We start from the raw sequence: 22,543 nt of genomic DNA on the forward strand, positions 1-22,543 counted from the left end.
TGAGGGGCATTTACGGGAAGTTAGGGTGTACTTCTAAAGCCTGTCAGAGGATGGCGCTCTGGTCTTTACCATGCAGAGCAGAGCTCTGACAGCAGTGGGGGAGGAAAGGAGATCGCCACAGTGACACGTGTGCGCGTGCATGTTAGATGTATGCACATATTTCTTCTTTTTTTTTAAACGTATTGATGCAACATCCCCAGAGCGGTGTTCTCTACTCACGTCATTTCAATCAATCCATCAACCGTACTTATTGACAAGTTTCACTCTAAAATCACAACAACATCTGGCCGTTTGTTAAAAAAAAAAAATGTTTTAAGCATCTTTCAATATTGTTTGAGAGAAGGCTGATTCAAAAATAGTCTCGAAAAAAGTCTAGGGCGAGTGTGGGATGATGTTTTATGTTAGCCCTTTAAAAAAAAAAGTGCATTTTCTATAATTACAAGCCATATAAAATTCAAAGTAATGACTATGATGTGTTTAATGACATAAGACACACCAGTGTTTTTTTTCTTTTGGAGTGGACTGTCAGCATCATCTAATGTCAGGAAATTTTAAATTACACATATATATGTATATAATGTCCCTTAAAGCAACAACCAGTCACATTTACCAGACATGTCCACATACTCCTGATACATTGTGTCAGACAAACTGTTGTAGACTGGTATTATTTTAAATACTTTTTTTGTTAGAATGTTAGAAAAAGTGACTTCACTTTTATCTATTTTCACACACACAAAAAAAAACCCAACAAAAAACAGAAGTCTGGTTTCTCTAATTTACACACCGTCACACTGAAATTGACCTTTTCAGTATAAAATGTCATCACGCTCTCTCTTACCAACCAACCAAACAAAACCAAAAGTGTCATCACAGGGCTACACCATAACAGACTGAGGTGATAATGTTTTGCTCATGAAAAAAAAAGAAAAGAAAATGTTTTAAAATGTCAGTGTCTCTGGTTCGTGTCCCTGAACCGAAACTTCGTTTTCCATTCCACTGTCGCAGAGGATTAAAATAAATTAGAAAATAATATTTAAGACTCATCACAGAACATATTTAAACGTGTTAAAATGAACCTAATAGGATTAAAGGATTGTCAGAACGGTAAATAAATTATTTTGTAGACAATTAGTCATTAATAATCAACTAAACCATACAGTTCAAATGAAGCCTTGTTTTCAACGATGTCATGTTGTATCCTGCACCGTCAGAATCTCAGACTACAATGGATTTTCTTTTAAATATTGTCAAGAAAGTGTGTTCATGTCTGATTATTGATTTTTTTTGTAGTAATATCAGTGGTTTTGCTGTTAGAAGAAAGGACGTGTGAATATTACTGCTGTAAAAAAGTGTTCAGAGCCACAATATTTAGACAAAAAATGTTGTTGGTTGCGTTTTTCTGCATTTGCTGCTCCTTATTTATGTGTGTGTGTGTGTGTGTGTGTTAGCCTGTGTCAGTATCTTACTTTCTCAGTAAATACCCCGGGGCTTTGTGGTCTATACTGTGTGGTTTGGAGGAGTTTGTTAGTTAAGGCCAGGTGCAGCTGGACAACACACACACACTCTCAGGAGATAAACGAATGACTCACACACACACACACACACACACGCAAACATACACGCGCACACACACACACACAGGATAAATGGCACCAGAAGCAGGGAGGTCTGACAGAATGCCTTTTCACACCTGGCTGAGCCCAGCGGAAGGTGACAGAGTCACATCTCCCAATGCACGTGAACGGACACACACACACACAGACACACACACACAGAAAAACGTAGGGGAGTTCAGGGTCATAAACAGCATCATGAATAAAATGAGAATCCTAAACAGAATGAGTGGTGTGTGCAGGTGTGTGCGTGCGCGTGCATCCCTAACCACCACGCCAGTTAGGATATGTAACGACCTTCTGTTCCCTGTGCTTAAATGGCTTAAATACTTTAATTAGACCCGGGTCACAATCCTCCACCCGTTAAAGCACAGTGTCACACACTGAGACACACCCACGATACACACAACACCAAAAACAACAGGCGGAACTTTCATCATCTCCAGTATAAGACCAGAGAATCTTTCCAGTCCGTGACCTCTCCTGCTGGTCGGGAGGAAAAGTGAAACGCGTCCATCATGTCTTACCTAACACACGGGAAACAGAGATGAACTCAGCTCTCACTCTCTCTGCCAGAGTCTACTTTGAAACTTGTATCCCTCTCCCTCTCCCTCCTCCTCCTCCTCCTCCTCCTCCTCTTTCTTCTCTCCGTCTCTCCTGCCGTGCTCCTCTAACGCTCATGATGCTGCCTTTTCATTAGACAGCCCCTGCTAATTAATCTCCAAAGAGAAGAGTGACAGACCCCAACACACACTGCGAGTCCACGCCAAGATATATGCAAACACACACTCTTCTTACTTCCCTCTCTCCATCTTCCACTCCCTCGTCCCGTGTGGTGCTGGCAGCCCATTTCATGCTTTATCACGTCTTTTAATTGACAAACAGGCTGCTCTTTTCTCTTAGGCTGAGGTCTATATCACAGAGTGAGCCTCTGATGTACACACTCACACACTCTTACACACACGCACACACACAGACTTAGACGAAAAACTGTTATTTTTAGACGCATGTATTAATTCTTATTAACACCTTCACCTGAGTACAAATTAATTCTATCCGACATGTGACCAAAGTGAACGACTCTCACACAAGGTTTTGTCGGTTTTTTTGGCATCCTGTCTCACACAGAAACGGAGGGAGGGGAGGAGAGTGAGAGAATGAGAGAGAGAGAGAGGTTTGGTTTAAGTTAAGTGTGGTTTGAGGCAGCGACAGAGCAAAACTGATAATAGAGAAACTGGAGTTTCAACACCAATAAATACTGACTGTATATTACTGTGGTCCAGGATGAGAGAACATTTTGGAGTCGTCATTTGTCTGTCTGAAAGTCTAGACTCCTCCACTTAGATTGGCGATGATTGACAGCATTTTTTTTTTTTTTTTTTGCAGTAGTGCTAACATTTAGCTGCAGTTGTTTTAAGTACAGGTGTAACTATAGCTCTGAGTCCTGCAGTACTGGCTCTAGACACCAGGGCACCACCATGTTATTGAAGTTAATGTTCAGATTTATTCTGATATATGTTTGGGCTTCATTACAACTGTGCAGCAGCTCAATTTATTTTTTTAGTTTGACAGTTATGGTTGAAATTAGTTGTTATCCAGATTAGCAACTTTAAAACACAGTATTTCTTAAAAAAGCTCTAAATATTTCTTTTAAAAGATAATAATGTGAGACAATACACCCCACGTCAAAGTTGTCAGCATCTTCATGAAATGGAAAATGTTTTCAATGTCACAAAAAGCAATGATGATCTTTTTTTAAGACAATAGCAGGAACCCCAACCCTAACCCAGGTTATTAAGGTTGAAAAAGTCATCATTCAGGAAGAAAAATATTACATATTTAATGTAATAAAAGTAATGGTGTGATGGAGGATACTCACTGTAATGTGGTACTGCCTCCAGATTTCTGGACAGGCCTGAGGGGAACAGAAAAAAATAAACAAAAAGGTTATGGAGGTAAAGTAATCAGCCTAATCTGTCACTGTAGACAAACAGACATAAACACAGAACAACACAGTCACGGTGGGACCTTTTCAAGTAAACACTGAAAACAACAGATCATAAAATGCTTTAATTTGCAAAATGTAATTTAGATTCCTCACCAGTAGGACACAGTAACTGTTACAGACGTGTGTGTAGGAAGCCCTTGCATAAAAAAACCTGGGAGACTTTGAGAATTACCTTTAATTTAATAAAAAGAAAACCCTGTGAAACAAATAATTTAATTTTGGAAAAAATAATACACAAGAGGCTCCTTGGATTCAAATCAATAACTTTGGAAAAATTAGAATTCCCCTAATTAGTATTATTAAAATGTTTCAATTGTTTGATAGTTGGGAAACATGTTAAGAAGTGTATTTTTGTGACTGCTTCTCATAAGTGGACAGATCCCTTAAAAAAAGGAGAAAAAAAACAACAACATTGACGCAGCAGAATAAAGTATTCCTTGAGAAAATTATGATAATTTTTATGACAAGTGTACAATGTATTTTAAAAGACAGAGGAGTGGACCGACGCTGAGGCCACATCCACAGACTACGTGTTCATTCCTCCCAGTCTCTTCCTCCGTCTCCGACTGAACCTTTATCTCAGTGGTTTCTCTCTAACAGGCTGTTTCCCCCTCATCTCCGTCCCTGCAGCCAGTCACTCAAACAGTCGGCAAGTGAGGCAGTCAGTCGTTCTGTGGCGGTGTGGCTAAAGCATTATCTCCGGGGCTTCGCCATGCTGTTCCTTAAGCGTTCCGACATCCTTTCCCAACTGCCACCACTTCCCACTGGGAAATTGAAAATGCCGCAGTCGCCGCAGGCAACAAGATTTATCTATTTACACACCTACTGAGTGGAAGAGAGAGAGAATGAGAGAGGGGCAGAGAGGGAGCTTTAAGCCTATTCTCTGAACGAGGCTGTGTTTACCTCTGTCCTGCAGACCCTAAACAAGGTCCTATATAAATCTGCATGATGTGCAAATTCACAGAGGCACCAAGGTGCTTCTTCAAATCTTTCTGAAGCAGCCTGTAAAGTAAAGTATGGTAGGCAATTTTTAGAATCTGCTTTTAATTTGCAGTGCTCACACACAAATACAGTGATGGACAAATATAAATTTCGACATCTGTATCCTCCTCCACCTCTCATCAACATTTCCTTTCTTCAACAGCCCCCCTCCACCTACACCTCCCACACCCGCGCACCCCATTTTCTCTCTCCCTACAGTCCACCGGGGTAGTGTTGTTGTTGAGGGCGACAGGCGAGAAGAGCGACACACTCGCGCTCCGTCAACCGTCTGTCTTTAATGAGAGACACAGAAAGGCCCAGGGGACAGAGACCTGACTCTCTTCTCCTTTCTCTAACACACATAAATTCAGTGTAATTTGTGAAGGTACGTGGAGGGAATAAAGTTATGTGTGTGTAAAAAAAAGGAGGGTAATTAAAATAACACACTAGTTTGCACCTTTGGTTGCCACTGTTAAAAAAACAATATGTAAAAGAAGAGTAAGCAGTGGAGGGAGGAGGAGGAGGAAGAAAAAAAGAAAGGATGAAGAATAAAGAAGAAAAAAACGAGAGAGGGCAAGAAAGAGAAACAGGGCTGTGTCCTGGTCTCCCCTCTCCCTGTGGTGTTCACCTGGTTACTCATCCATTACACAGAACAGTACATGACTGAGAGGGGTGGGGTGGGGTGGGGGGGAGAGCGGACAGAGTGAGGTAGAGAGAGAGAGAAAGAGACAGAGAGCGAGAGGCCTTCACATACACAGTTTTCCATTCTATGACATTAGTGTAAATGGGCAAGGTAATGAACGCTGTGGTGAGATAATTGTCATTGATGGTCATTAGATTCACCCTTCACTGTCAACACACACACACACACACACATGCACCCACGGACAGCAACAAACACACACTCACAGCCAACATGCAGCCGCCCGCAGCTGGAATATGCAGCATGGCAGAGACATAACTAAGCTGTAATTGCTGAAGTGTATCAATTAATGTGAACAGCAGCGTGTGTTGACCCCCGGTCACTTAGTAGTGCAGATAGAGGGAGGAGTGGGGGAGAGACGGAGGGAGAGATGAATCAATAATTAAACCATTTTATTTTTTATCATTTATTTCAATGATTATTGGAGGAATAATGCGGAGGATTCCCCCACCATCTACTTTTTTTTCCCCTTTTCCTTTTGTTGATAAATTAACAGAAGATTCCCCACCACCTGAAAATCAGCAGGATATCTACTTCCCCCCCCCTTTTCCTTTTGTTGATAAATTAACTTCCTCGTTGAAATAATAACCAGTCTGCAATAGATTCAGTAGGTGGCAGTAATGCAACTTATTTAGATGTAGCTCTGCCTGTAAAGCCAGGTAAGAAGTGAGGCTGAGGAGCATTAGCTTGTACTAGCCTTGGTAAAAACTGACTTTTTCCAATTTAGTTGTAAATTAACTGTAACAGAAATCAGGTTTCAAAACATGTGGCTAGTGTTTAAAACACAGGTAAAAATGTATGCCTTCGTTTTTACACCTAAACACATGGCTAGTGTTTAAAACACAGGCAAAAATGTATGCCTTCGTTTTTACACCTTGCCAGCTCCCAGGGGCACGCTAACCGCAATATGGCTGATGTGGCTAACATGCTACATGGAAGCAAAGTGTAAACATTCATTTTCTAGTGATCAAAAGGTTTTTTGACAAGATTGAGACAAATGTTACTTTGGTTGAAGACCTCTCACGACATACTCACGTCAAAGAAGTGTCCCTTCATGCCACAGCGGTGACACTGTTTGTGCCAGTACGGCCTCTCGCTGCAGCAGTCAAACAGGTGACCAGGCAGTCCACAGTTGTTGCAGTGTCTGTTGGGACAGTCACTGCTCACATGTCCTGGAGTTCCACACAGGTAGCAGGGCGACAACCGCTGCACATGGACAAAAATATATATACTTTTTTTTTTAATTGCTATTGTTTAAATCATTGTATTTTGGCCATATTTAAATACTGTTGCTGACGGGAACTGACCGTCGGTTCGGGGCAGTTCTTTGACAGGTGTCCAGTCTTGTTGCAGTTTCTACAGAGGACATTCTTATTGGTGTAATATCTGCTGGGAATTCGCTGCAGCACAGTCCTGGCTCCTTTGTCCTTGTTATAGATCTGAGCCTGGAACACAAACAAAAAGCAGGATCACAAGTTGTGTCATACAACTTCGACACTTCCAAGGCTCCTTTGGTTGTTTGTGCTCAAGGTGATATTAATGGTGTAAGTTCGGGGTCTTTGTCTTAATGCAGAATACATTCTGTTCAAACAGGATGGCTGCCTGATGAAACTGCATGATGGGTAAGTATCAGATTGTATTTCTCAGCATGGACCCACCCGCCATTATAATCCCATTTGAGAAATTGCAGCCACAAACTTGCAAAGAGTCAACACCATGCTTCAGTGATGCTGCCAAAACTCATTATTGTTCTGTTTTCCCGGTCTTTGGTGAACAAAGTACTATGGCCATATTTTAGTCACCAGTCCAGTTAGCTGCCATTTTCCTGCACCTCATATCCTGTCTGATGTGCACTGTGGAGCCTTATTTCCATGTCAGAAGTATAGATATTAGTCACGATATAAACCTCATGTCTCGTTTCCTCATTTTTCTCACATCGTGTTTAGTAAATTGCTGTAATTATATTGTTTTATTTTCCCTGATATTAGTCCTAACAAATCAAATCTAAATCATCTCAGACGACAGACAGTAGTGAATGTTAGAAAAACAAACCAACATTTACCTCCTTGTCCTTGTTAGAGACCAACCAGCTGCTAACTTCTTCACAATCTGAAAAGAAACATTTCATTATATTTTTTTTGGTCTGCATTTATCAACCACAGAACAAAGCCTGTGATGTATTTATACAGTGAACTAAAGATGCACTTTAAGATGAAGTCATCAATTGAATTCCTTCTAATTGCGGCTCTTGGCGTTCTTTTCTAATACTCAAATTAGCTTGACAACGTAGTAATATGTGGGACTTTAAGGAAAGAAAACAATTTTAAAGAAAATCAAAAGTAACACATTTGTAATTGTAATATTCCATCCTACAAAGAATACTAAACCACAAGAGTTTAGTTAGTTTAGTTCCTGTTAGGCAAGCACAAAGAAATGACACATAGCAGCACAGAACATCTGTATGAGTGCCACTAACAGCACCCTGAGGGACACCAATGTTTTCTCCATGGGCCGCCCTAACTGTAAACGGTATTCAAAATTTTAATGTACACACAAAATATACACGGCAGCACTGAAACATGCAGACATTCACTCAGCATGAATTATGGGCTGATAGCAATGACCTGCGCATGTTTGCATGGTTTTTTTTAGACACATTTCTTCCCACCCACTCATCGCCCCCTGTGATTAGCCGCGTGACATTCTTTAGCCTTTGGACAAACACAGAGCCTTGAAACATAATCAAATAAAACACACTCCTTTAAACCTCCCTCTCTCTCTCATTCTTTTACAATGTCTCTCCATACAGCCTGTTATCATTATTTTTTCCTTTGCTTTCTCTTCCTCCCTTTCTCCCTCTCTCCCATCACTTCCTCCCCTAGGGGTACACATTTGTAGTGGCAGTTTATTACTTCTCTTCCCTGTCAAACAAATTAAAATGGCTGCTGTTTGGACGGGTTGTCTTTGCACCATGACCTTAAACTCTTAAGAAAGAAGCCAAAATGCCAAAAATACTCACATGGTAGAAATTCTAGATGAAAAGCAATACCCCAAAAACACACAAAGTGGAAGCAGGTTACGTCATACATTTTGTGCCAATACATTTAATCAGAATTCACTCCTGGGTCAAATGACTGCACAGCACAGGGGTTATAATTGGCTGATGGTCTATCAGTGGGAACACAAGCCACAGCTGAACATTTCCAATTTTTCTTTATCATTTACAACAGTGATGGAGCAACAGTATGACATGCTCCATGCTCATTCCAATGGATATTTGTAGAAAAATTACTTTTTGCATCTTGGAAGACAGCGAAATATTTGAATAGAGTGGATTATAAATGGGAATTAACTGATCTTAAGAGCTAGTACACTGTGGCAGTAGGGAGGGTATTTCTTACATAATTACAACTATAGACATGTCAAACAGTACTGATGTGCTGTATGAAAACCAAAAACCAAACATAGTGACCTACCTATAAAAAGTGTACCTGTGCTGGATTGGGAAATTAAACTATCGTCCATAGTCCATGTGAAGTTTAGTAGAACTCCAGTGGAACAGACAACAACAATAACAAGTCCCTAAAATGGTCCTTTGACACAGATCAGTTCATCTGAAAATACTATTCTGAATTATGGAATGTAGCCATACGCAGTGTGCTATCATATTTTTGTTTAAAAGAAAAAAATCAAAACATTCTTTTAGTAGCATTTATTGATCCTGGAGCCTGTTAAGCAGATCTTCGGTGCTACCAGCTCACTTTGTGGTCTTCATATAAATCATGCATGAAAGAGACGCTATAACTGATATAGCATGGACATTTTGAATAGTCAGCAGGTGGTGAGCATGGATCGGTTTGCTAATGCTGTGGTTTTAAGTGCAAACCGCAATGTTAATTTCTCTGCCTGTAATGGAAAACTGGACATCTTTGAAGGAGGACTGGGGAATCACTCAGTAAGAATAAACATCAAAATATCATGCTTCTTGTGGATCATCTAGACTTCCTTCCTATGCATTACTGCGAGTACCCATTAAGACACAACCACGCCTGGTGTTACCCCAGGTTATTCCGGTAAACTTTGTCTATAAATTATGCTTACAGACAAAAAGAACAAATAAACCTCAGCAACATTTCCCAAATGTAAAAAGACTTTGGTAGAATGAGTGGGTAAGTAGGTCGAGAGATGGGGTGACACAACCACCAGTCAAAAGACATGGGGTAGAGGGTGTGCATCAGTGTTTGTGTGTGTGAGTGTGTGCATGTGTGTGCGTGTGTGTTAGTGACTCTGGTAGAATGTATTCCCAACAGTCTCCCGTGGGGACTCCCCAAATAAAGAGCAGGAAGCTTTCCCTTAATCTAAGGGCCCCCCATCTCACCAACACACAAGAATAAAGAGCGAAGCCTTTGTCACAGCCGAGGAATCAAACACATGGGGGGATGGAGGAGGAGAAGATGGGAGGGTGGATTGTGGGGCTTCTGTCTGTACTCTGAGTGAAAATATGCTAATCAACCTGGAGGCCCTGCTCGAAACCAAACCAACAGAGCCACTTACTCCATCGTGGCCAAGCGGATCTGAAGGTGTCTGAAGATGGATAAGCAGATGGCACCAGCATTGTAGAACAGCTGAGAGGTGATGGAGGGTTAGACAAGGATGGGTTGAAGTAAAATTTTAACAAGATTTTAAACGGCATTTTGTACCCCACATTTCACATCGTTATGGGAGGTTAAAACTGAGAATTTACCAAAACGTCAATCTTCTGACTGGGACCCCATAAAATAGTGACATTAAAAAGATGAGACAAAAATCAAGCACCAGGGTGCTAGAGTTTATTCCAGCAAAGATCTGAAAAATCCACTTGACTCGGCTTCACCAGTTTGATTCTATGGAAGAACCCGCACATTATCACATCACTTTCTTCGTCGAGGGAAATTCAACACAGTGGTGTGGAAGAAAGAGGGGGTGGGGGGGAGACGGAGAAACAGAGGGGGAGCAGGATCAGAGGAGAAAAGGCGACAGATGCTACCTGTCAGTCTCATAGGTATCCTGATTACTAGAAGATGAGGAAGAAAAGGGAGGAGGCTGTGTGCCAGTTCATCAGAGCTGGCAGAACACAAGACAGAAGAACTCTGTGTGTGTGTGTGTGTGTGCGCCTCGAATCTGTCCCTTGTACCAGGGGGCACAGAACGGAAGTGTACGTGTGGCTAATGAACCATGAACACCCAGCTCTCCAGGGGTGGGACACACATGCACATACACACCCACACAAAGGAAATGTTAGGAAGACTATAAGCAGCCTTACTCTCACAGGACAGGGTCCAGACTGGGTGGTTCAAGTCAGATAATCTAAAATTCAGACGCTCCAAAACACACCGTGTTCTTGGACGTGGCCGTCCTTTTGAAAAAGATCTCAGGCATTTTTGCAAGAAACCCATTTCATTGACTGAAAGCCACTAAATAAAGGACAACTGGATCGGTCTTGGTTTCTAGAAGACATTTCATCTCTTCATCCAAGAGGTTTTTTTCAGTCCTGACTAAATGATGGACTACTAGTGGCTGACTACCTGTGTGTGTGTCTGTAGGCGATAGAGTGTAGTGACTGTTAGACCACTATCTGCTACCAGAAGGTTCTGGGTTCAATACCATCTAGTCCCAAAATCCAACGTTGGGTGGCATCCGGTGTAAAAGCTCAGCTGAATCACTGTGTGGACCACCGCTGTGGTGACCACTGCTCAAAGGACAAACGGAGCGTTTCTTCTTCTCCTGTGTGTGTCGGTGTTTCTTTCCCAAGCTTTTCTCCACTCTTAGTACGGTTTAGACCCTTGCTCCATGCCACTCTCCCTTCATTCCTGTTCTGACACTTTTAACAGGCATCCCAAGCCCCTGCCTATTGAACCCTGCTGTTTGCCAGGCCCATTAACACACCAACCAGGGCGCACACACAAGCGCAGTCAAAATGGGAGTGAAAGAGAGGTCTTGCCCCCCAAATAGAGGTTATGTTTGACATTGAAGCGTCTGGGCCGGATTAGCAACACTATACATGACAAAAGTAAGGGTGGGTGGGAGTGTGCAAGCTGTGCGTGTGTGAAAGTCTGTGTCTGTGAGTGCGTGCTCCAAAAATGCTTCCTTTGTGACATCACCCTTTTCCTGGGAGCTTTACCCTCAACTAGGGTTAAAGACCCCAAAAAGGTTGGTCTTGTTCTTTTGTGCAAAATAAAAGTTTGGGCAAAGTTGAAAATCACAACAGCAGAGAGGGCAGGGGCACAAGTGAGATGATCAAAAACAGGAAGGAAGAGGAGTCGGGATTCACCCTTAATGGACATGGGCCACAGATCAAACCACAACACAACAAAGGAAGGCTAACGGAGTCTGGAGTCTGGACACTACCTGACGGAAAACAGCATCTGTGGAGGAAGAGAATGGAAAAGAACCCACTGCTAATTTTGTCTAGAAACTTCATTGTTGCTGAACTTGAACCTGAATGTGTGTGAATCTAATGTCAGACAGATTTTCCAATGCCCTGAAGTCCAATCTCTATGTGCATAGCAAATTAAAGAAAAAAAAAATGTTGCTTTGCTACTTATTGGTGAAACAATGATACACAGCACGGGCAGATGCCATCAGTATGGTCCCTGTTGAATCTTTCTTGTGTTCAAGCATCGTTTCATCACAGCCTGTCTTTTGTTATCTACCCCCCCCACACACACACACCAACAGCCCCCTCACCCATCCACACCCTTGACATGTCGAGTGTTCACCCCTGCCAGCCGTGCCACGTCCTCGCTTCCCCTTAACCCCACTTCCACGCCATGTTGGCAGCTAGGGCAGGGCAGGTGGCCAACACTGTCAGTCAAAGAGCCAACGCCACGCAGCAACATCACAGACACCAATTACTGCACAGCAGGGGCGCGGCCTGGCAACCGCATGGAAACCACATGGTCCAATCAGGGTACACAACAACAGGGACAGAAGATGGCCAAGAAAAGTGAGCAATGCTATTTCCTCCTGTATTTGGCTACGTGTTTGTGGAGAGAAAGAGAGAGAGAGAGCGAGAGAGAGAGAGTTTATGTCAGATGGGAAAGAAAAAAAAAATCATGCCAGCCGTATCTCACAAAAGACAGATTGTCACCGTGTGTTTTTAATATCCGTACCAGTCTATTTAGTGAAACTGTTCAATTCAAGCAAATCATTTATCATCATCATCATCATCTCTGTTGAATTCCACATTATTAATTAAACTCGCAGTCTTGACTCCGGCCCAGGAAAATGAGAACCAAAATTAGGTATGAATTCTAAATTTTTTATCACAGTGTGATATTAAACGTTTGTCCTGAAGCCAAGTTCGTTCTCTTGTCCAATAGCAAGGATATATGTAACTGATAACTTGGACCAAATGGTCTTGAATATCGCTTTTGTTTTCCACATCACAACCCAGCAGCACACAAATATATTTTAATAAACTCAGTGAGTTGCAACCTCAATTTCATTTTTGATGAATTTCCTCCTGCGGGAGTGGAAGGATGTTTGTGTGTGTGTGTGTGTGTGTGTGAGTGAGTGGGGGCTGGAGGGGAGCGAGGTAATGGGGGCAGAGAGGCAGATAGAATTTTCATGATTGTTATATTTGTTATTATACAGACAGAGAAGGAGAAAGGGAGTCGGTAGATAAATGCTGGTGATGTAGTCGAGGCATTTTGTGGAGCTCTCCATTATCAGGCAGGTTAGGAACCTGGGGGCGGGGGGTTCTTTTCCAAGGGGTCTTTGGCCCCTGTAATTAAGCTCCATTCAGCGGGCCCTGTTTACCAAATTAAAAATTTGTCATTAAGTGGAATTTACTATAATGCCTTTTTATCTGCTGGCATTTCATCAGGCGCTCAGTGATGTGTGTGCACGTAGCTGAGGGTGGGTGTGTGAAGGGCAGATGTGAGGAGGGGCAACAGAAGCAAACAGTTTGGTTTTTTATACTAACGTGCACACACAGGGCACTGACAGGAGACACACTTTCAATCCTGAGCCTTTAGTATAATTAAATAATGGTTAATTATAGTTTTAATCTATTTTTGTCATTTTCCTTTCTCCTCTACTGGATGACGCTCCCTCTCTTCCCCACGCACACACCTACATTCTCTAATATTTTAAACAGACCTAAAATGTCACAAATATCTGTCTAAACCTAATCTTTAGCCTAATTTAAAATCTGGCCCTGGCTCTAATCCTAACTCCTGCCAACTGACCTGCCAAAGGTCCACAGTGTCTGCACAGCAATGCTAATTTCCAAAAACGGTGTCCTACCAAGTATAGATATACCAAACTCACACACACACACTTAAATCCCTGGCCTTTGGTGTAATTAAATAAAGGTGCTTTAAAGTTTTAATTTTGATTTTTCCTCCTCCTCCTACTGTATGCTTCACAATGCACATTTTCTCTCTCTCTCTCTCTCTCTCTCTCACACACACTCACCCAGTCTCTCTCTCTCTCTCACACACACACACAGACACACAGAGTAGACAGTACCAGTGTGGTACAGACTTTATCCTGTGAGATAGCCACCCATTGGAAAAGTACATTGGAGAGAGAGTAAATGATTGCGGAGCCAAATCTCTGTCTCTATAGGCTTTAAAAAACAATACAATTATGGGTCTTTAATTAGAGCAGCCCCTCTGTGGGACAGAAGACAGACAGAGGACAATAAAGGATTAGATGTGGACTCATAATGTGGCTTTTTTTATCACCTCATTCAAACACGGTTGATAAATGCGTCGACTGGTTCTTGTCCTATGACAATTCTAGAAGTTGGTGGCCTTTTTTTTTTACTCAGAAAAGGAACAGAACAGCATTACCTTATAAGGAGAGTATATGACTATTATATTGACATTTACAGACTCAGGGTATTTTTAACAATACATTGTGAAATGCAATTTGGGGGGCTGTGGTTCTCTTACATGGTGTTTTAATATTTATATTTCAATATAATTATCTCTGCTTCTGTGCAAAAATATCAATGTATTTTTGTAAATTTAGAGGTACTAATTGTAAAGTATGGATACAATAGAAAATAACATGCATTAGAATATAACACTGATGATCATTTATCATTTATGGATTCTTAGAAAACTTACCTACAGTATTTCTACCTGCCAACAAGCAAAATCAGTTAACTTGTGAAAAATGTGCATCACACTTTTGTGATTGAGTACAATGATATTAACTTGACCTGATAATCTAATAAATACAGCTCTATATAAGCAAAAGTTCTGTGAAGGAGGCTCGACACGTGGTCAAGATTTGCCCACACCTGACAGAAAAAAAAAACTGCTAACACAAACAAGGTGGAAACTGAAGAACATCATTCTACAGTACATTATCCACACAAGAACCCATAATAGTCAAGGCTAAATAAGCTTTCTTTTATTATGGAACATTAGTTCACTTTTGACGATGGTCAATGTTTCCTGCTATTTATTCTTGTTCAAGAATGATCACCCAAACTCCAGGTCCATCTTAAAGATGAGTACAAGTAAAGAAAAGTTCCATCAACCAAGAGGAGGACAGAAGGGAGAAGAGAAAGGCAGATGAGGAGGACGATGTTTTGAAGGGAAAGATGAGGAAGAGAGGCAAAGGAGGAGGAAGAAGAGGAGGAGGAGGTGGACAGATGGCAGAGGTTATGCCTGACTGACAGAAAGACTGTTGCTGGGTGTCCATAAGGACACACCACATTCTGCCCCCCCCAACACACACACATCTAAGTGCATAGTTACCCTCTGCCTCAAAACCCTTCCTTTCCTTTTCTTGGATTTCCCAGGATTGTTTCTGTTTGCAGACAGGTGAGGACTGCACTCAGTTCATTTCCACCACTGTGTGAGTGACTTCTCCGTTCATATCAAATCCATGTCGACTCCATGTGGCGGGAGAAGGGATTCACTGATAAACAAAAATAATTAGGCCTTCCTGCATCTGATTGGCAGATAAAACTTGACTAAAGTAAACAAGGTGCTGTCAAAACCTGTAAATGTGTGATTTACACCTCCAAAATATAGCACAGCGATGAAGGAATGGCAGAACGGCAGGGAGGGAGTAGAGCGATAGAAGGTCTTATTTACTGTCATTTAATTTGCTCCCTTCTGCACCGTCCATCCCTTGGTTTTTCTGACAGGTAATAAAAAGCAGGAGCTTCCTGACAAGCCCATTTGAATTTGGATTGAATAATACGACCACAGTCTCCCCACACGCCGCTCCGTCTGAGCACGCAAGTGCAGACACTCGCAGTTCTTCCGCCTGCCGGGTTAAAGGTACGTCTCGTGTCTATTGTGTGTTTCACGTGAAGTTAATCTCTGCATACCAAAGAGACACTGACGTCATGGCGGTTAATGCAACAACAATAATGAAATTCCAAAACTGGCCACCACACCAGCACTCTGCCAATCCCTGTCCGACCTCTCCTTATCCTATTCCTTCACCTTTCCCTCACGGCTGCTGGAGATCCTTCCTCCTCCTCGCCACTCCTCATCTAAACACATCCACTACTAATGCACTTCCTCCCTCTCCTTCCTCCCGCCGACGTTGGTTGGAGCTAAATCCCTTTTCCCGTGGGACACGCCAAATTGAATTGGTGTGTTTATATGAACAACGGAGCCGTTGCTTTAATATACCTTAGAGTTTATGCTTAATGCCTTCACACTAATACAGCCCGTGGCCTGAATGAACATACGTCAGTTTTACCTACAAAATGGCCAAAGCACAAAGGACAGAAGTAGGACACACAGGACACAAACATAAACATCTGGATGTAAAAAAAAAGACAACAGCATACTTTATAAACATTTACAGACAAAATACAATATCAACCAATTAAACCTCAGCGTCATGTTCTCCATCTTTTAATTATACTATTTAAATATTCTATCCAAAGAGAGTTTTGGACCGAGTGCTGTATTCTGTTGAGTAGACCTGAGCCCATGTAGCTGTATCCAAATGAAATTCCTGGATGTTAATGTAAATTCACTGTTGATCCAATAATGTTATCAGGTTAATAATGGAAATACTCCATTCAGTTTTATTTAGTTTTTCATGTTTTAGTTCAATGGGCCCATTGAACTGCATGTCCTATGACCGACAGTAAATGTGCATTTATTTTTTCTTTCTTCTGCACTGCATTTGAACAACAACCAAACAATCATTTTAAGAGAGTTTTATCATCTGTGACACCTCAAAATGTATTTAAGCCACATATTTTCAACTCAAATGAGGTAAAATATTTTAGAAAATAAAGAATTTCCATATTCAAATTAAAACCTACAAAAACCTGAGACAGAAGCAGAACCTCTGATAAGCACATTCTCTCTCTCTCTCTCTCTCTCTCTCTCTCTCTGTCTGTCTGTCTGTCTCACCCACAGACGCACACATCTGCGCCGGCAGAACTAGTCTCACATTAACGTGATAAACTCTTTGTGTTGTCTGGAATCCTGCGTGGAAATATCAATGACTGAACCCCTAACGAGTTGGTAACTATCTCCTCCACTCTGATTTTATCTTCAATAATTAATTTTCTCTTCCATCGTCAGCTTCAGCGTTATCGGCCGCCCGCTTCTAGAATCTCAGCTTTCCATTTAACCATAATCCCCGGATAAAAGGCCGGTCTAAGGTGCGTTAATGCACTGGCACGTGTGCACGCAGGAGCGGGTGCGTGAGTGAAAATCACTCCCCACAGACCTGGTGTTAAACAGACAGATGTGGAACTTGAACCAGTCACACCAATAACCACTTATTTGTCTTATTCTGTAAACAGTAACCACTCATGATGAGTTTTCAGACCGCAAGCACACACACACACACACCCACACACACACACACACACACACACCAGGCCTCTCTGTAGATGTTTGAAGTCCCTGATAAAAGCTGCATCAGTATTGGCTGGACTGTAAGATCAATCGTCAGCCTGTGATCTGGGCATAGCAACAGACACGTAACCAGGATTTGGTCATGGTGCCTGTGAGGATGGCTGGGACTGGAGGTGATGGTAAAAAGAGGTGGGAAGCATGAAAAGTACGGGAGGGAGGGAGTGAAGGAGGGGCGGAGCAAGTGAATTGGAGGTGGAGTCGAGTGAGATTAACTCTGGTGATTGACACAGATTAGACGTTTATTTAAAAAAAAAAGTCATTTACTGTTCTTTCCTTTCTAATGAAATGTTGCTGTTTCCCATCAACATTGTTACATGTTCAGTTCTTTTCTATTGTAACAATATCTGATTCATTTTTTGTCTGAAAAAGTAATACAACCTATGTTAAGTGCATAATATTTTGGAAATTAAAGTGGTTTTGGTAGAAATTTGACACAGTAGAATACAACATGGAATAAAGAAACTTTGTTTCCTAATGTCTCACTGGATTCTTAGCATCTTAGTATCACATGACCTGGATCAACAACTTCTTCTTGGTAATATTTGACTGTGAAGGTGCATTAGACTTTAATATTTGTATTTTCAAAAACTACTTAAAACTGTGCAACGTGCATTAGACTTTAATATTTGTCACCAAGCGTATTTTCAAAAACTACTTAAAACTGTGCTTGTCATAAAATCTACAGTTGTACTCTGGGAGGACGCAGTTATTTCTTTTATCATGATAAATAATCAGTGAGTGTGAGTATTGACACATTCATTATCCAAATGTAGAGCTGAAGTAAAACAACCAAAATAAATCACCTCAGACCACTGGTCGTAACAGTGTCCATGGCTGGTTCACCCTGGTTGACCAAAACTACCACCTTATATCAGTAGTAAAGAAGTAAACTTGTATGCATAACTACCTGAGTGTTTAGTATGTAGCAACACTAACGTCTGTATTCATTGGACTATTAACTGGCAATTACTGGTATTCTAACGGGACGTCTAATTAGCGCCTAAATGAAGACTGCTGCGGTGGAAAGGTCAAGCGCTTCGGCTTATGAAAATGCAGAGTGTAAACAGTGGAGGCACCGGTGATACAGTAGTTAACAGTGGGTAATTATGGACAAAAAAAACCAAAGATTTTAAAAAATGAGAGGTTTGATAAAAACATGAAATTAGATGAATGGAAATGACTGAAGGGAGGAGAAGAAGACGAGAGGATGAAGGATGGGCTCCGGTGACAGAAATGCTAGTTAGTGCCAGCTAGGCAGACCAGGCCCAGCTGGTCTCTGTCTGAATGGTGCCTTAATTAAGAGACATGGACAGAAGCCTTGGAACGACCATGTACACACTGCCAGGAGTCTCTGGAGAGGAAACTGCTAACCATACACTACATACTGTGTCTGTGTGGTACACACACACACACACACACACAGCCTTCCTATATACCCTGCTGAAAAACATTGCCTTGCTATTATTTAGCAATGCTTTGCATACTGGAGTGTGTGAATGAACAGTTGAGGACAAAATTAGTAAATGTTTAAGGATTTTTTTTTAACAGAGCAAGGAATGTCTAACAATTCACTTCTAAAAATGTTGTGAGACCTTCATTTTGCATCTCACAAAACTAAAAAAAAAATATACTAAAAATACTAAAATTTAATGCACATTTCTTTATTAAATTCTAGATCATTCTGCCTCTGGCAACTTTTCAACATTTAATTAATTGGCTTAACCAATGGCATTGTTTTTGCCTTTTAGTTTGTGTAGGCGGTGTAGTCCAATCACTCTGACCTTCTGGAGGAAGTTCTTCAAGAAACTTGTCCAGGCTGCTATCACACACCTTCTCTGTAGTGTATTTGCCAACAACATGCAGGGGTGGCAAACCTCCTGTTGAAAACCTCAGGTTTAGACCATAAACCTACACTTCCTTTTCAAAACAGAATTTCTGCTAAAGACAATTTCTATGGTGTCCAAAGGTTTCCAAAGTGTTTGTGCCACAATTGACTTAGAATACCAGTGTAAAAATTCCTAAATCTGTATAAAATCCAAGAGAATATACTTCAAACATTTCAACATTTTTTTTAAGGGAACTGATATATTTCATTCTGTTGATGGTTAAACTGAACTTTTGAATCCAAACAGTTCTCATTTCTGTACGTGGTGGTTTCACCAAAATATAAACTACAAGAGAGCTGTATAAAGACAAATGGGAAAAGAGTTGTATTTTTTTTTTTTTGGTGCCATCGCTGCCTGTTCTGTCTCCATAGTTTCCACACTAATCCACCGACTTTCCTTACTCAAAAAAAAAAGAAAGGAAAAAAAGAAATATTAATATTTATACACATCCCTCAACCATTTCTCCTTAACACTTTCATTAGGCCAAAATATCAGCACCTAAGGCTAATAGTTAATAAAGGACTCCCAACAACCCCTCTTTACCCAAAAGCCAAAGAAAACAATAAGGGAAAAAGTTCTCCGGCCAAATAAAAGAACAAAAAAATAATACAGTCCCACGGGACATCCCTCTGTCCCATTAACCCCCCCAATAATTTCATTTTCTATTAAGTGATTTCTTAATTATCATGATTATTATTAGTAATTGTAATTGACATTTTTTTCTCTCCACTAGTCTCCTCTCCTCCCATCCCTTGATTTATTTAATCTTCTTTAAAGGAAATGAAGGAGAGCCAGGACAGAGCTGAATGTGTGTTTAGGTTTTTTTTTTAGCACCGTGATAATAATACAAGACAAATATCTGGTATACTGATTATATTTAAAATATGGCCACAGCACATTCAGCTCTGGATTAAGGTGCTTTTTATTTAATCATACACCAGTGTGTCTCTCTGTCTTTCTCTGTAGCTTCAGGGCACAGTGTCTGCTGCAGGTCTCCTCACAAAAGAGGCTCTCAGTGGGAAACGCTGGTTAAATGAAGGTTAAGATGACGATTTTCGGCCTGTTTCTTTTTCAGTTTACCCTTAGTCGGTCTCTATTTTTTCCCCCCCGCCTGTTTTACCAGGCTTCAGTTAACACAATCACAAAACTATGTATTTCTTTAACATAAACAGAAAAAAATAATATAACAACAAAAAAAGCAGAAATTGCAGAATATTCACCAGCATTACACAAAAACCTGCATCTCGACTTCTCTTAATTTAACATCAGGTTCTCTCCTCATCGAGAACCACAGACGGTCTGATTCTGTTTCACTGGGTCAGGCACGGTTGTTGGTTTCACCTCAGGCACAGTGAGGCTGAGAGCGGCGCTCCCTCTCTGTCGTACACACACAATTGTTTTTATATGCACACACCTTCACACTCCAACAGACTCAACTTCACATCACACCTTCACTTTCACTCAGTGCTTTTTTTCTTCTCCCATTTCCACAACACAAAATATCGAAAGCATCAGCGTCTACTGTAAAACATGAACGTCGCCGAAAACTATTCAAGTCCAAAAAATAATAAAAAAAAACTCTACTGATGAAAAGAGGAGGTCAGTTTGGCTTGTGTGTGTTTGTTTGTGTGTGTGTGTGTGTGTGTGTGATGCATTAAATATCAGACAGATTACAACGGCTTGTTACAAGATTATATTTAAATCGCTGTCACTTACTGCAAAGAACTAACGATGGACTTTAATACAAATGAGCACCTGCAGCTGCGACCACAAATGTCTGTGGGTGTGTTTCTGTTAACATTTCCAAGAAGAAAGAAAAGAGAATGAAAAAATTTTCATAGATTTTTTTTTTGGACAAAATTTACTTTCACACAGGATGGCTTGTCTTTGCAGATGCAGATTTAAGTATGGTTTAAATTTGCATACCAGAACAGAGAAGATCTGCTGCAGAACAATGAGGAGGGGGTTCAAATAGGGCCATGATGACAAGGATATGGAGTTAAAGTTTAAACATATTAAGACAGAATATTTATTTTTGCCAATTTCACCATGTTTCAGAAACATAAAAATGCTGGACTGTAGAAGGACTGAGAAGACAGAAAGCTGTCCAGTAATGTTATAGCCATCAAATCTTCGCCCTGAGACCGACTGTGTCCGACTGATGGATACAGCGAGGTGGAGCCTCTTCATGGCCTGTCTCATCCACTTTGGCTTATTCACATTCATCTCTTTCTCACGCCATTTCTTTCGCCCCTTTCGTTACTCGAATATTTTCAAGAAACCAAAAAAGCTCTTCCTCAATTTAGAATTTCTGTACAAATTTCTGCCTAATTTTTCCACTGGTGTAAGCAACCAGTCAACCAGAAGCAACTACAGGTAACACAGGTAAAATTTACAAAGAACAAACTCTTATCAGTGGAACTGTACTGGAGTAAAATGACCAGGAAAAAATTTAAATAAATATCACTTGAGCAACAAAATAAGTAAATACAGTAGGACACATTTTTAAGAACTAAAGGAACGCAACGGGCCGCAAACACAGAGGCTGTCACACCAGAGGACAGGCTGCCAAAGGAATTTGTCATATCACAAACAAACTGATGTTTCGTTTCCCGAAAATCGGTTTTTAAAAATGAAAACATTGGGTTTCGAACCAGTTCCCATAATTTATTTTGCATGTGCCAATATTAGACAGAGTAGCTCTGTCTAATTTGCATGACCTCTGTAAAAACTGGATAATAAAAGTCGAACTACAGCAGAGAGATGGTGTGTGTGTGTGTGTGTGTGTGTTTGTGTGTCTGATCAAACACACTGTGTGGTAGCGTGGGTGTGGCGTTACACCTCGTGTGGCACTGGGCAGCCAAGATAAGAGCTGATCCTATCCATGCCTCCCTTCTGCTGCATCTGCCCGCCCACCAACACACCCATGACACACACACTGCCACACACACCGGCATAGGCCTTGTGCTATACCCATAATGCAACTGTAATATCTTTTGAAAATCAGATACCCCAGAGATAAATGTCACCTCTCAGTCATCATCACAGAAAGATGGAAGTCAAATGAACTCATATTTAACTGGGGTCACAAGGAATACTGGTGAAGGGGGGAGGGTGGTGGGGGGGGGGGGGGGGGAGGAGGAAGACAGAAGGAGGAAAAAGAAAAGTAGGGAACAGGACAAAAGAAGGAATGGTACAGAACACAGGGGAGAGGAGAGAAAGGGAGAGGAGCAAGACAAAAGGATGACGAATGGAAAAAGGAACAGAAGAGAGGAGAGGACAAGGTGGAAGACAGAGGGAGGATGTGAAGAAATAAAAAGAAAAGTAGGGAACAGGAGAGGAAGGGAAGGAGAAAAGAAGACAGGAGAGGAGCGAAGAGGAGAGTCCTAATCAGAACAGAAGAGAACTTACCTTCCTCCTTCTCTTTGAAACAGATAAACTTCACCTTT

The 22,543-nt window shown here is 41.2% G+C and overlaps 1 protein-coding gene across 1 annotated transcript in view; it reads right to left on the bottom strand.

Moving 5' to 3' along the window:
• The window catches only part of zcchc7 (zinc finger, CCHC domain containing 7), a 38,507-nt gene that overhangs the window by 9,296 nt on the left and 6,668 nt on the right, over positions 1 to 22,543 (bottom strand). Inside the window, exons 4-7 of the mRNA XM_008316961.3 lie at positions 7,371 to 7,417; positions 6,616 to 6,753; positions 6,344 to 6,514; positions 3,496 to 3,531 (exon numbers count right to left, since the gene is read on the bottom strand). Of these exons, the coding sequence (XP_008315183.1) occupies positions 3,496 to 3,531; positions 6,344 to 6,514; positions 6,616 to 6,753; positions 7,371 to 7,417 (392 nt within the window). The remainder of the gene's footprint in view (positions 1 to 3,495; positions 3,532 to 6,343; positions 6,515 to 6,615; positions 6,754 to 7,370; positions 7,418 to 22,543) is intronic.

Source organism: Cynoglossus semilaevis, chromosome 9, assembly GCF_000523025.1.
Source record: "Cynoglossus semilaevis isolate Cse_v1.0 chromosome 9, Cse_v1.0, whole genome shotgun sequence".
NCBI classification, from domain to species: domain Eukaryota; kingdom Metazoa; phylum Chordata; class Actinopteri; order Pleuronectiformes; family Cynoglossidae; genus Cynoglossus; species Cynoglossus semilaevis.